At 35.0% G+C, this 14,604-nt stretch overlaps 1 protein-coding gene across 1 annotated transcript; it reads right to left on the reverse strand.

Moving 5' to 3' along the window:
- Positions 1-5,717: 5,717 nt before the first annotated feature.
- LOC120145386 lies at positions 5,718-7,834 on the reverse strand. Its single transcript, XM_039159234.1, has 2 exons — positions 7,686-7,834; positions 5,718-6,354 (listed from the first exon to the last, which is right to left on the reverse strand). The coding sequence occupies exons 1-2, from the start codon at positions 7,832-7,834 to the stop codon at positions 5,718-5,720; spliced, it is 786 nt and encodes a 261-aa protein (XP_039015165.1).
- Positions 7,835-14,604: the final 6,770 nt, after the last annotated feature.

Genomic DNA, 14,604 nt, shown 5'->3' on the forward strand with positions numbered 1-14,604 from the left:
TAAAAATATCACCTATTTATTTAAAATATTATTTATAATATTAATTTTAAAAAATATTAAATAAATATTAAATTCTAATTTTATTAAAAATGAATAAACATTATTAACTGTTGTTAAAAAGTTTTAAAAGTTTATTTTAATAATTTTTATATTTTTAAACAATTAATTTTAAAAGTCAATAAATTTTTCAAAAATATATAAAATTTATAATTTTTTAAATTATAAAAATATTATCATCATCATCATCATCATCATTTTAAAAAAGAAATACTAGTCATAAAATTTTTATAAAATTATTCATATTTTAAAATACTTGCCCTCAAAGTTTTCCTTCCTATACTAGATTATACATATTGTATAATTTCATGAAAAAATCAAAATTTGTCGAGTTATACAAAAGAATATTTAAAGATTTTAATGTAGAAAGTTTTTTTTTCACACACAAAAAATAAATAAATAAAGTTGACATTTTTACACAAATATCACCCTAACAAAAATTAATTACATATTAGGCACTATTTTAAAAATATATACAAAATTAACACCCAAATTTTTTACACGTTTCAGATGCCCTTTAGGGGCACACCTTACCCCACGTGACGTCAAATTAACATAAGGCGCGTTTTAGAGGGCGCACCTTTTCTGCAAAGGGTGTTAAATTGGTAAATAAAGATAGAAGGACGTGTGGTATATAAAGTGTTAAAATTTATTTTTCGGAAAAATCACCTTCTATCTGTGCGTGACAAATAAAAAAATGGTTCTGTATATTGATTCTTTTGTAAAAAAAGTTGGAAAGTTAAAAAGAAAATTATAGGTTGAAGCTCAAATTTTAAAATATAATCAATATCAATTCAATTATATTTGATTTAGTTAAACTATTATTTAATTTTTTTATATGAACCAATTGATCTCAATGATTAAAGGATGACTGTTATCTCTAGAGATCTTGAGTTTGAGCACCAATGACTGTAGGGTATTTGAACGTTCAGTTGAATTTTTAGAATATATACTATCGCTTGAAATCATTCTAAATTAATAAAAAAAATATTATTTAATTTTTCATTAAATTGTATCATAAAATAATTAAATTATAAAAAATAGAAAAACAAATTTTTAAATAATAAATAACGTTATAATAATAATATTTTTATCATTTCGTCTGTAAATATTCATTGAATACATATTTTTTATAAAAATCATGCTTACCCCATGAAGATATTCATTGAATACATTTTTTTTTATAAAAATTATGATTAGGGATGGACATGAGATCCAAATTGAACGAGTTTTGAGTGTCACATTTTTTTAAAGTTTGTATTTAGATTTGGCCAACTTGAATTTTTTAGAGGATAAACTTGAGTCGGGTTGGAGATTAGAGTAAAAAGTATTCGCTCTACCAATCCTAAAAAATAATGTAATTATACCTTATATAATTGCAATAATATCTCCTCTATATGATTTTCTTTTCAATTATACCAATATTTTATCGAATAAAATTAATAATCTTTTTATATGTTTGTGTTGGATCGAGTTGTGTCGGATACAAATTTTATTTAAAAAGTCTAGTCAAATTTCAAATTGGATGAAGTCACCATAAACTTGAATTAAGTCTTACTCCTTCCATTTGGGGCAAGGTTAATGGATAAGCTTTGCTCTTGGTCTAATTTGTCGCTCCAGTTTAACAGATAGAAAACCCTTGCATCGAGCCTCCTTTGTTTGCTGAAGCTATTAGGATTTGCCTCGCTTTGGGTGCGCAGTCCCTGTTCAAGCGAAGTCTCGTCTTCAGAGAAAAGAATCATATCGACCACGCACTGGCAAAAGAAGGGTTAAGGAGACCTTAACCGCTCCGTTGGCTAAGTACAGTGGGCAGGTTATGCGGGTTCTAGGATGGTCTTGTTATTTCACAAGTGCAATGAAGTGGCCCTATGATATCTCTGTAAGGTGTTAAGATCGTTTGAAGGTCGCTGATTGGTTTTTTATGTGGTTGTGAAGGTGTTTTGCTAGTGCTGGACTTTCGTGTCTGTCTTCTCTGCTGGTACAAGCTGGTTGGTTTATTGGTATAGTTATGGTCGGGTTGTCGCTAGATTGGTAAAGTTAGTAAGATTTGCTGCAGTCCAATCTGTTTTTTTTTTTTGCTTGCAATAAGGATTGTAAAGGCTGGTGCAGAGTGTCGGAGTGCCTCATGGTCTCCATATTTCCTTGCGTGAGTTGGAGAAGTTTAGCATCTGCAATAATATCATGGAGTACTTTTTAGTTTGTTGTGTTTGTGCACGGGTTGAGTGGTTATATGCTTTTCTGTGTTGTAACAGACCAAATCTTGTGGGGTTGATTAGGTGCACTCTTTTTTCTCCACCTAGGTTCATGAAGGTTTTTTAACGAGGTACTGTCGATACCGTGTTTTGTATGAATTTGTTTACCTTAATCGTACCTTGGTAGATGAATATGGATTTAAAATTTTTAGAATATAAATATTTTTAGAATTGAAGGTACTTGTTCTATCTTAAATTGATGAGTATGAACGGATACAAACATGTACGAGATTGGTAAGTATCCAGTTGAGTAGTGGGTATGAAAATAAATTTGAAAACGTACCTTCGTAAATGGATATGAATTTAAAATTTTTACTTATTATAAGTTGTGAATAAGTGATGGATATAGATTTTAAATTTTCACTAACACTAAATGATACCTTTATAACTTCAATTTCTATTATTAAGATAAAATTTAGTCTTTTTTTCAATTTAATCTTATTTTATTTAACTTAATCATTTGATTAATTGCTTTGTAATTTTTTTTCTTGTCGAGTCCTTTGAGTCATTTATAATCTCATCGATAATTTATCCTAAAAAACTATTGTTTAGAAATAATATTATAAATATACTTTATAATTTAAATGCTAGTTAATTCATTAAATAACATTATCAATTTTACTTACACGTGTGACAAAGAATATAAAGATATATATATATGTATATATTACATGATTAGAAAAAGTCGTTTAAACTGAAACCAATATGTACCATAACTTTATAAAAAATATAAGAGAAAGTTAAACAACTCAATTTGATTAAGTTCTAATTTCACAAACTTAATTCGACTCGAAAAGTTCAAATAAGATTTGAATAATAAAACATGACTTGTCAACTCGTAAACCAAAGTTTTTTAAATTAACTTTACTTGATCTAAATACTCACTCCTAATTGTCTATGTATTTTTTATTTTTTTTGGAAGACTATTTCATAAATCAAAAGACTTTTCCTCTTTTTTATGAATAAACTATTCGTTGAAATTATATTTTGTTAATAAAAAAGAAATGGTTGGTTGTCCCTTGTTCCCATATGTAATGGGGTAAGGGGAGATAAGATAGTAGGCTGCCCCCAACACTAGAACACTAGATTGAGAGCAGCTTCCGTAGGAGACCTCCAAATTATGAAATGCCCTCCATGGGACTCGATCCCACAACCTCAAGGTTAAAAACCTTATGCTCTACAAACTGAGCTGGATGGTCATTTCATCAAAAAGAAATGTTTGTTCAATAAAATTTCTTAATGAATTATTACACATTGGATTATAAAATAAGTATGGAATGATCATCAACTTCAATCTGATTCATTGGAGTGGATCCTTTTCAGATTTGTTAAAGCAACATTCTACAAAAGGAGAATGAAGTTTCTTCAAATTAATTTGTCTATCATAAATTAATTGTTATTTTATGATTTATGGATCAGAGTTTCTTATTTATTCTATGGTAAAGTACACAAATTATCTCCCGATTATAGGGTATTATTTTATTGAGTCATTTTACTATTAAAAATTAAAAATTGATCATTAACTATAGGGTATTGTTTTGTTGAGTCTTCAACTATTAAAAGTTACAAAATGGTCACCGACTATTCATATGTTCCAAATTTATTCCTTTATGTTAAAAAAATTGACAACAATTTGAGCTGGATATTAACCTATTGACTAGGATATGATAAAACCTGATCATAGAATCTCAAATGACTATCATATCCTAGTTAGCATGTTAACGTTCAACTCAGGCGACCATCAGTTTTTTAACAAAAAAGGATGAATTTCGAACATATGAATAGTCATGTGATCATTTTGTAACTTTTAATAGTCGAGGGACTCAACAAAGAAACACCCTGTAATCGGAGGACTGTTTTGTAACTTTTAATAGTAGATGGAGTCAATAAAATAATATCTTATAGTCGGGGGACAATTTGTTTACTTTACCCTTATTTTATTTAATGCAATCAAGAATATAAATTATTGTTATTCACAAATAAATTATATGATTTATTTATTATATTAGTCTATTTAACATTTATATACATGATTTCGTGAAATCATATGGTTGCGGATGACTTGACGAAAATGGCATGGACCCTCTGGCTGCCATGAATTAACTGCTGCAAGATGATATGGCTATCGACTCTTAATGAGTTAACTTAATTGTTTAATTTCTACCTTATGAATTTAAAAAAATATTTATATCGTACAAAATATTAAATATAATATCAGTTATAAATTTATAAATAAAATAAACCTGATTTGCTGATATACATGTTGTGATATTCGAAACGAATGGGCACTATCCTTAACTTTATAATGTTTGTTACATCTTAAGGTTTTGTTTTATAAAAAAACACGTATTACATATCTGAACTTTAACTTAATATAATGCGACCAAGATTGTCATAGCCAACTCCGAGGATGTCACAGTACCTCCTATTGAACCCAATCCGGTCCTGCACCTGTGCATCCCAACCACTGCCACGCTCCCACGATCACATTGTGACAAGAAGGCTTTGGCGGTTGTGCGGCCATCCAAAACCAAAACGCTGACTTAAAGCAAATTGTAGCATCAGTTTCTAGCAGGTCGGGGTTGTGTAACAAGTCCACCCCTATGGCCCTTCCACACTGCCCGTTGTTGTAGTTCCTGTGCTCAAGCACCAAAGTTGATTAGTCATTTGTACAACAATCTAAACGTCTCTATATCATTTCGAGAGAAGAAACGAACCAAGAAAGTTGCATGGGACCCTTGCCAAAATATTGTCCAGCAGGGGCACAAGGGTAGGCTGGATTCGGTTGGCAGTAACTTGAAGGTGGGTTCTGTCCCTATTGAATCAGTATCCCCATGAATAGGGACCACCCACCTGTAACATCGATCATCATAAAAAATACAATGAACATCGAGTAATCAACTTTCGAGATGGGAAGTTTGGGCCAAGAAAGCCGCTATTTCCCTCTTCCGAGTATCTTGGTCACCGGTCGTGGCGAAGCCAGGGTAAGAACTAGTGGCAGCGATGAAAGCATTGCACGTATAGAAGTTACGTGCCAGACTAGCGCCATCGTTTCTATGTAAAAGCATCCGATTGAACAAATCTCAGGATATAAGACTGGTTAGTCCACCGGGAGTGATTGTGCACTGACTTTGGCTATAACATAGGTCACCGGGGATAATGAATCATCTTAACTTCTTGCATATGAATTATTATATGAGACCGATGAAATGGTGAGGGTAGATGAACCACCTTCACTCATTGTTTCTCTTCATATCAATGCAATAAAGGGTTACCAGTGCATTGCAATCATTCTAGAAACACAAGGGAAGAGATCAAATTTTGTGGAAAGAAGGCTGTATAAATTTTTTTGTTAACAATTGTATACATGTAAGTCATATACTTGTGTATAATTACATTGCCAAGATTTTAACGGTTGAGGATGTTGAGGACAGTGACTCTAGCTTTGATCAAACGCCTGAAGAAGCTTTCAAGACCTTCCTCAAGATCTTGGATGCACATCTCTGTGTTTTGGAGCTCATTTTGCACACTCTCGACATGCTTCATGTTTCCAGATTTAATGAAGGAACGCAACGCAGCTTCAGCATTTGCAATTTCTTTTGTTTTTTGTTCTGCTTCCTCGCACATTACTCTTTTCTGGTGTATTAACTTTGAGACTAGTGACCACCGGCTTGATTTCAATTCAGCCTCTGGCCCTGAAATAAAGGACAACAAGGATTCAGCCTCTGGCCCTGAAATAAAGGACAACAAGGATTCAGCCTGTGATGCCTTTGTTTGCTGCAAGGCATCTTTAGCGGTTCCACATACATCCAGGAGCAAGAGAGATCCATCCAAAGGCTCATCAACCAATTTCCTTTGCGGCTCCTGAGCAAGATCTTGTTGAGAGAGGGGCAACTGAAGAAACATATCGACATAGTCATACAAATCTTGAAGACAGTTCAGTTTATCTCCTACTGACGATGATGTAGAGGCCGATTGGGGTGCCCTCAATCGGTTCAGATTTTCATCGATTTGTGAAGCGATGGGATGTTGCCTCGAAGGCAAGCTGTTTTAGCGAGCATGGAAAGAAGGCTGGACATTCAAAGGAGAGACAGCCATTTTCTTTGTTTTAGAGAAGAAAGAAGGCTTTCAAATTGTGTGATTCAACCCAGTCTAGTTATTTGCTTTCTTCCCATATCATCTGCTGAATATATGTTAGTGGTTGAGGGGAGACATGAGGAATCTCATCCTATTTAAATATCAATTACAACTAAGCTGGACTTGATTTGGATCTACACAAGTATCATGAAAATGTTCACCTGTTGTCTCCTCTCCACAATCATACCTTAAATAACATAATACTAATGCAACAATAATGTACTAATACACAGGTTCTAAGACAGTATACAGGCAATGGCCATTTTATACATGTATATATTACCTTTCTTCCTTTTTCTATTCTTCCCTTATATAATGAATTATTGCTTTCAACTTGTCTGCTGTTTATCGTGTTAGTTTCAAAAAAAATTCACCGAAAGGGAGACAGAGATCTGCATACTTCACTTGTATACTATATTTTTAGCTGGAAAGCATGTGTTGGCTGCAAATTTTTTTATTTTTTAATGATGGGAAGAAGATAGCACATGAAGTTTCAGTTGTCCCCTAACTGAAATACAGCTAAAAAAATTTCTATAATACAACTCGTGTATGATCTGAATCAACCATGTGAATGACAATCGATTTTCTAATAGTGTTTAATAATTTGTTCTGAATTGAGACAACAGGAAACTTGACATTGAAGAAGAGTGGGTGTCCATTCTCTTCTTTCACTCTGTCATTCAATTTGCAGGTGTCAATCCAATGGTTTAGGATCAAAATTTTGGCTTCAGTTGTATTAAAACTTATGAAAATAAACACCAGACCATTCTATAAAAATGATCAAAATTTAACCCAAAACTGAGAAAAGGGAAGAACAGTGCAGGAAAACTTTGGATCATATAACTTTTCTATTAGTTACTGTATACATGTACGTTCCATTTATGTACAATTGGTATCTCAAGATGAACAGTTGAGAATGTTGAGCACGGTGACTCTAGCTTTGATCAAACGGTTAAAGAGGCCTTCAAGTCCTTCAAGATCTTGAATGCACAGTTCTGATTTTTGGAGCTGATTTTGCACGTACTCAATGTGCTTGGTATTGCCAGATTTAATGAGGGAGTGCAATGCATCTTCGGCCTTTGCAATTTCATTGTTTTGCGACCTTCTTCAGATCCTACTCTTTTATTTTGTATTAGCTTGGAAACTAGTGAGCATCGGCTCGACTTCGATTCTGCTTCTGATCCTGAGATGAAGGACAAAAAGGACTTGACCACTCTGATTGTAACTTCTTCCACTTGCCTTAACATACTAATCACATCACCATCATCAATGCCGTTGTCGAAACAAGAGGTGATAAATTTAGTTTCCATTTGCTTCAGATTATTTAAAACCTTCATAACAGCCTTCCTAGAGGTTAAGTATTTCTTAACCCCATTCAAATGCTCCATTTCAGCCCTCGTCTTCTGCGAAAGATCGATTGAAGTTCTTGAGTACATTCCTTTTTTTTAAATCAAAGCATCCTTGGCAATACTACAGACATCCAAGATCATGAGGGATTCATCCAACAACTCTTCGGAACATTTTCGGTGCTGCTTTCGGGTTAATGCCTGTTGAGTGAGGGGTAGCTGAAGAAACATATCAACACATTCATGCAAATCCTGAAGGGCATTTAGTGTATGACCTAATGATGATGATGATGTAGATGCCCCCTCCGATTCCCTCAACCGGCTCAATGTTGGATCGAGAATAGTAAGAAGTAGCCATTTTTTTCTTGTTTTCAGAGTAGAGGAAAGGCCTTGAAATTGTATGCTCTTTCCCTTGCAATCTGCTCATATATATTACAAAGGGGAGACAAAGGGAATCTCAATCTCTTTAAATAAACAATTAGAACTAACATGGACAAGTTTTTGATCAATGATGACTGCTTGCAATTGACACTTTTTGCTTGTCAATTCTCTTGCTTTGTGAACTTTTCACTACTGATTTGGTTACATTTGGATTATTTTCTGTACAGAAACCGTTACTAGAATTGGAAGCAAAAGGGCGCGTTCTGCAACTTTTTGTTGTTTTTTGATCATGGCCGGAGGCATGTGCACTACTGATTTGGTTGCATTTGGCTTATTTTCTGTGCAGAGAACAGTTTACTAGAATTGGAAGCAAAAGGCGCGTTCTGCAACTTTTTGTTATTTTCTGATCATGGTCGGAGGCATGGACACGACGAGATCTGACGTGGCAGCTTCCAGAAGATCCAATCAACAGTAGCGGGTTCTAGAATCAGTCCAATCAACATTATCTGGAAGAAGATGGACGAAATATTTAGGCATTTAAATTTAAAAACACTTGGGATTTATATTTTAAGATTTAGGATTTTCATTTTGAATTTCCATGTTATCTTTAGGGATTTAGAAGCTGTAGATGCTCGATTTATCCGGGACTAAGTCGGAGCAGACCCGAAGCAGAGTAGTTGGAGGCCCAATTCAATGACCAAGCCTAGTCCACGTGAAATCCTAAAAAACTAAAAAACGGTTATTGGGAGTGAAAAAGAAAAGTGAAGGTGAGGGTCGGTTTTTGGGGAGGCATTAACCATCAGAAATCATACAGAGAAGGGGGAATTAACTACTGGAAAAGGGAGACAGAACAAAAGAAAAAAGAAAAAAGAGAGACAACAAGGGGATTAATTAAGAACGAGTGAAAACAGAGACCATTGGAAGAGAGAAAGGGAACAAATCAAAAAAATTTCTTTTGTAAAGGTCTCTCGACCACCATTTTAGAAGGAATAAAGGAAAGCATTTTTTTATTCACTCTGCCAGTAGAAGTAAATATCACTCATTCACAAAGGCAATAGCAGTTTCTCGAGGTATATTTATTCTAAGTTCATTTTTTATTTACAGTGTAGTGTGTGTTCTATTTTGATATAAGCATGATAAAAGAAGAAAGTTTTGAAGTAGAAACATAAATGAATAGTTAGTTTTATACCTTATTTTGCTTCAATTTCGTCGGAGAGGAGTGATCCCAAGTCTTCGTTGAGAGTGGAAACTTGTAACAGGCTTCTCGGATTTTTTTTTAAAAAAGGAAAGCATTGTAATTTCTTCTCCTTCATTTTTCAGAGAAAGCAAGACACGCAATCATTCCTATTTTTAATGTCTTTTCTCCCATACGAGAATAGAGTACAAAGGATAGTAAATATATTTATCAACCATTTTTCTTTGTATTTCCAGTAAGTTTCCTTCCTCATATTTGAACCAAAATAATAATAAGAGAAGGGTCTGAATAGTTTACCTCGCAACGCATCGTTGTTTGGTGTCGAATTCGTCGGCAAGATTGAGGGTGCGCAGGGTCTTAGTGTTCGGGAGGTATTAAAATGGCGAGAATAAGAGAATTTAGGGTCGGTTAAATTCGTTTCTGGATTATCCGACAATCGAAGGTGACGATCAGAGTACTCGGTTTTGGGTATCACGGCGGCGTTCATGGGTATGGAGGAAATAGGGTCGGTTTTTTTTTTTTTTTTACTTCTATGGTTGTCGATAGTGCCATGTAGAATAGATTTATGCTTCACCGGAGTTGAAAAGCTAGGCGGCTAGAAGCTATGGTGGTTGAGAGCGACGCCATGCATGGCCGAGAAAGAGATGGGCAGTGTGCGAAGAAAGGGAAGAAGGAAATTAGGAGTGCGTCTAGGTATGTTCTGTTTGAAGATTAGGATAGTTTAGCAGTTTACTTAGGTTTAATATTAATAGTTTTAGGTAAATTAGAATTTAGGCCCTCACAATTTATATTCTCTTTTACAAAGTAGTCCTTTCTTGTATTAATTTTCTTGTTTCTTTTCAAATGTGCATGTACTATTTATGTTATTTTACATATTATCCTAATTTAAAATGAATAGGATGAATTGTATATAAGACCCTCTAGTTTCATGTGCCTTTTTGTTTAAGTCTCTAGTTTATTTCCCATTTTACATGTTTGATTTTACGTGCATTTAAATTTAGTCCTTATTTTAACACGTATATATACACTTTTTAAATTTATAGTTTAACATGTTATGATTTTGTTTTTATATTTAGGTCACATGTGTTCATAATATGTCAATATGCATAATTTATGATTTTTAATTAAAACATATGTACATAATTTTTTGTATATCACATTGTATGCTATTTTTTAATTTTGTTTAATTAATTTTGGCATGACATACTTTTTGCATAATTCACATGATAGCCTCATTTGCATAACTCGACATATCACATAATTGGATTAAGGGTAATACCCTTTTAATTTAAAATTGTTGAAGTGGGCAGTCATAACTGATTTGAGGTCCGCTTTTAATGATTTTAAAATAAAAGTGTATCCCGAAAGTGAAACAAAAAAATTGATTCGTCACCTAAAATTTGGGAACGAGAGAAAAAGAAATGTTCGTTTATTTAAATATATCGAGAAAAGGTTGTTATATCTTTAAGATCTGGTCTCGATATTTGTAAATAATCGAACATTCTTTATCTTTCTAAAATGACTTGGTAATTTTAATTTAATTTGTTTAAGTGTTTTTGAATGTTTAAAATTTACATTTTTATTTTATGAGATCAAAAATCAAAATAAATTCGAATTTGTAAAGTTCATTGCAAAGACGTTAATTAATCGACTAGGTACCGATTTAGGGCGTTGTGGGGGTGCTAATCCTTCCCCACACGTAACCGACTCCCGAACTCGAATTTTGGTAACGCAGACCTCAATTTGTTGTTTTAATTAAAATTAATTTTTATTTAAAATGATAAAGCATTTTTGGGTGCCCAATCACACCCTAATCAAAGATTAGTGGCGACTCTTCGAACCGTATTTTTCGATCGTAAAGGAAATTCAAAATTTTCGAAACAAGAGGTCTTTTAAATCGCATTTGTTTTTAAATTAAAAAGAGATAATTAATAATTAATGTGGTTTTTTAAAATCTCACTTTTTCACATTTAAGAAAAAAATCGTTTCGACAGCTTGGCGACTCTGCTGGAGATTTTTTTTAGAGAGTCAAGCCGATAGTCGATTAATTAATTGTCTTTGCAATTGAAAATTACAAATTCGTTTTAATTTGATTTTTGATCCCTTGTTTGGTTTTTATTAAGTTTTGTTTGTATTTTTTTTAATTTAATTCGATTAACAATTAAATAGTTGTACTAATTTGTTTGCTAATGATTTCAGATTAATTGTGTGAATTAGGAAATTTTGAGTGTTTTTATTGTTTGTTTTTTCGCTTTTCCTCACACACTGCACAACTGCATTATCATAACATGAGCTAAAACCCCGCTCCGTCCTATTTAAGTAGGAGTGAGAGACTATGCCCTCGTGTGGTTTTCACCTCCGCATGGGATAGTGGATCGCTCCTGGAGCTCACGCCTTATGGTCCTCGTGATGGTAATCACCTCCGCATGGACATAAGGAGGTGTGTTCCCTCGAAATTGAACTCGATCCCCTAAAGCCTGTGATGGGCCAGGATTGAGGGTTCGACAGCCCAATGGGGCACCGGCAAGGACAATTCGAGAACCTATTACTTTAGAACCTAACCCGGCATATAGTGAACGTAGAGCCCGAACTTAGGTTGAGCTAAACTCGAACCTTAAGAATCCCGTGAGGAGGGTACACAAGGAAAAGTTTTTTTGAGTCATTTATTTTCATTTTTTTCGAATAAATACATGCGAACTAGATATCATGTGGTCAGGTTTATTTTTTGAACAAGCATGCGAATTAGATATCATGCGGTTAGGATTTATTTTTGTGAATAACAAAGCATGGGGGTAGATATCATGTTGGGTACGATATGATAAAACATGATTGGGTAGCCAACATGTGTGGGTAGGATTCTTGAATAAATTATTATCCCAACTTAATTGCTTTATGTTTACTAACCGATCTTTTGTTATCTTTGCCTTGTTTTTTTTTTTATGTTTTGCATTGCACGATCCATTTCATGGTGTTGATTTGGGATCGATGTCCATATAGAAGGCCAGTAATATGGAACGAACGGCTCAGAAAGAGGTTGAAGACAATGCAGATGTTTTGAGGTGGTCGGAACAGTCCCAACTGACCAATGGGGACAGCGTGATGCCTGGATACGTGTCGGAGTTATTTGGTTATACTCACATCAACGTGCGTCAGAATGATCTAAGTGAGCTAAAGGAGATATGGGGAAGATGGACAGTAGCCGATAAGGAGATGTTTTATCAGTTGTACGGCGATATTCCTTATCTTCTGGATGTTCCATTGACCGAAATCTGTTTAGAGCATTGTCACAGTTCTGGAACCCAGCTTATAGCTGTTTCACATTTGGTAGAGTAGATCTGACACCAACAATAGAGGAGTATCAAGCTTTGGTCCGTTGTCCGAGGTCCCAGATGGATAGAGTATATACCAAGCTGCCAGTCACTCCTTCGTTTAAGAAGAAATTACTATTGATGACCGGAATGAGTGAAGATTGGGTAGTCAGAAACATTAAGAAGAATGGAGACAGTGAATGCATCTCTTGGGCTACTCTGAAAGAAGTAATTGCTCATCATCCTGATAAGAGAAAGAAGCTTGATTTGTTTGCTTTAGGGATTTATGGGCTCATTATTTTTCCAAAAGTGCTAGGATATGTAGATGTATCAGTTGTTGACCTGTTTGAAAGATTAGACAAGTGTGTGGATCCTGTTCCAGCTATTCTAGCTGAGACGTTCCGGTCTTTGAGTTCTTGTAGGCGCGAGGGAGAATGACGCTTTATAGGATGTGCGCCTTTGCTGCTAGTGTGGATTCTGAGTCATTTCAAACATGTTGAAAGGGCACCAGGACGAGTATTTCTAGACGGTTTCTCACTTTTGAAGGATTTTCTTTCTAAAGAGTGGCCTGGGGGTTTTACCGAAGAAAAATGGATGGTCATCTTCAAGGATATCAGAGATGGAGATATTTTGTGGCGAGCTTCGTGGAATACCTCTTCGGATATACTTTACCGATGTGGAGAGCGAGATTGGGTTTCTTTGCCAGGTATATGGGGTTCTGTTGGGTATGCTCCGCTACTAGTTTCCAGACAGTATGGATCGAGGCAATTCATTCCAGCCACGTGGGACTTGGTAGGGTCGGATTTTGCATTCAAAGGAGATCAGTATAAGGGTAAAGTTAAAGGGGTTGCTGAGGCTTGAAAGCAAACTCGTCGCGTGAATTTATTCACCTATGATCTCGAGTTATCTCAAGAGTACGAGCAGTGGAGAAGCGGTCGAGTAAACGACAACATCCCAATAGTGAATCCTGAAAATATTCAGCCGGTGGAGGAACAGTTAAGAGTGGTGTCATCTTCATTAGAGTTAGCCAAGCGCGATTTCGAAGTAGAACGGAGACAATGGAGAATGACTTTACAGAAGCTAGAGGATGAAGTGTATCAAAAGGGATTAGAGATTGACATTCAGAAGAGTAGAGCAGATCGAATTGAAAAAGTGGAGAAGCAACTTCGGCTAGACTTTGACGATCTTCGGTCAACTTATCAGCGAATGGTAAAAGCTCAAGTAGGTTCTAGCTCGAGTAAGTCTGTCGAATTGAGGCAAGAGGTGGCGAGCCTCAAAAGAGTAGCCGGAGAGAGTCAAGAAGAGCTCAAGCAAGGCATACACCAAGTTAAGATTTTATTGAAGGAAAATGATTCTTTAGAGCAGCGGTTACAAGAGAGTCAAGCCCGGAATGAGAAGTTGAAGGGGAAAATTTCAAGTTTAGAGACTGCATTACGACGATACCGAAGCGGGGAAGGTAGCTCGAGCCGTGGGGAGGTTGAAAGTTTGAAGAGACAAGTGAGCGAGCTTGAAGCCATGGTTCGAGATTTTCAGAGGCAATCAAGTGAGCTATCGATAGTTCCTTATGAGGGGGATATACAATGGCGTTTTCGATGGGAGCGAGCTCAGGCGAGAGTTAAGCAAAGAGAAGACCTTATTGCTTGTTACTTAGGACACGCGCGGAGAATAGCTCAATATTTGGTCATTTTATCCGAGGAAGCTGCTGATGTGACTGAAGAACTGGATCCCGAGGCTAAAGAAAACCAGAAGATCGTGGAGTTGCTAGCACATGTACAAGAAATAGGAGAGATGGTGTAGATTTATTTGTGATATGTTTTAACTTTGTAATTGAACGTCGTTCTAATATAAAGAGTTGTTCTAAGGAGTCGTTCCAGGATCAACACCCTGCATTTTGCATATGCATTTTTAATACATTTAAATTTTTGCAT

This window comes from Hibiscus syriacus, unplaced genomic scaffold (genome assembly GCF_006381635.1).
Source record: "Hibiscus syriacus cultivar Baekdansim isolate YM2019G1 unplaced genomic scaffold, ASM638163v2 tig00110893_pilon, whole genome shotgun sequence".
Taxonomy (NCBI): domain Eukaryota; kingdom Viridiplantae; phylum Streptophyta; class Magnoliopsida; order Malvales; family Malvaceae; genus Hibiscus; species Hibiscus syriacus.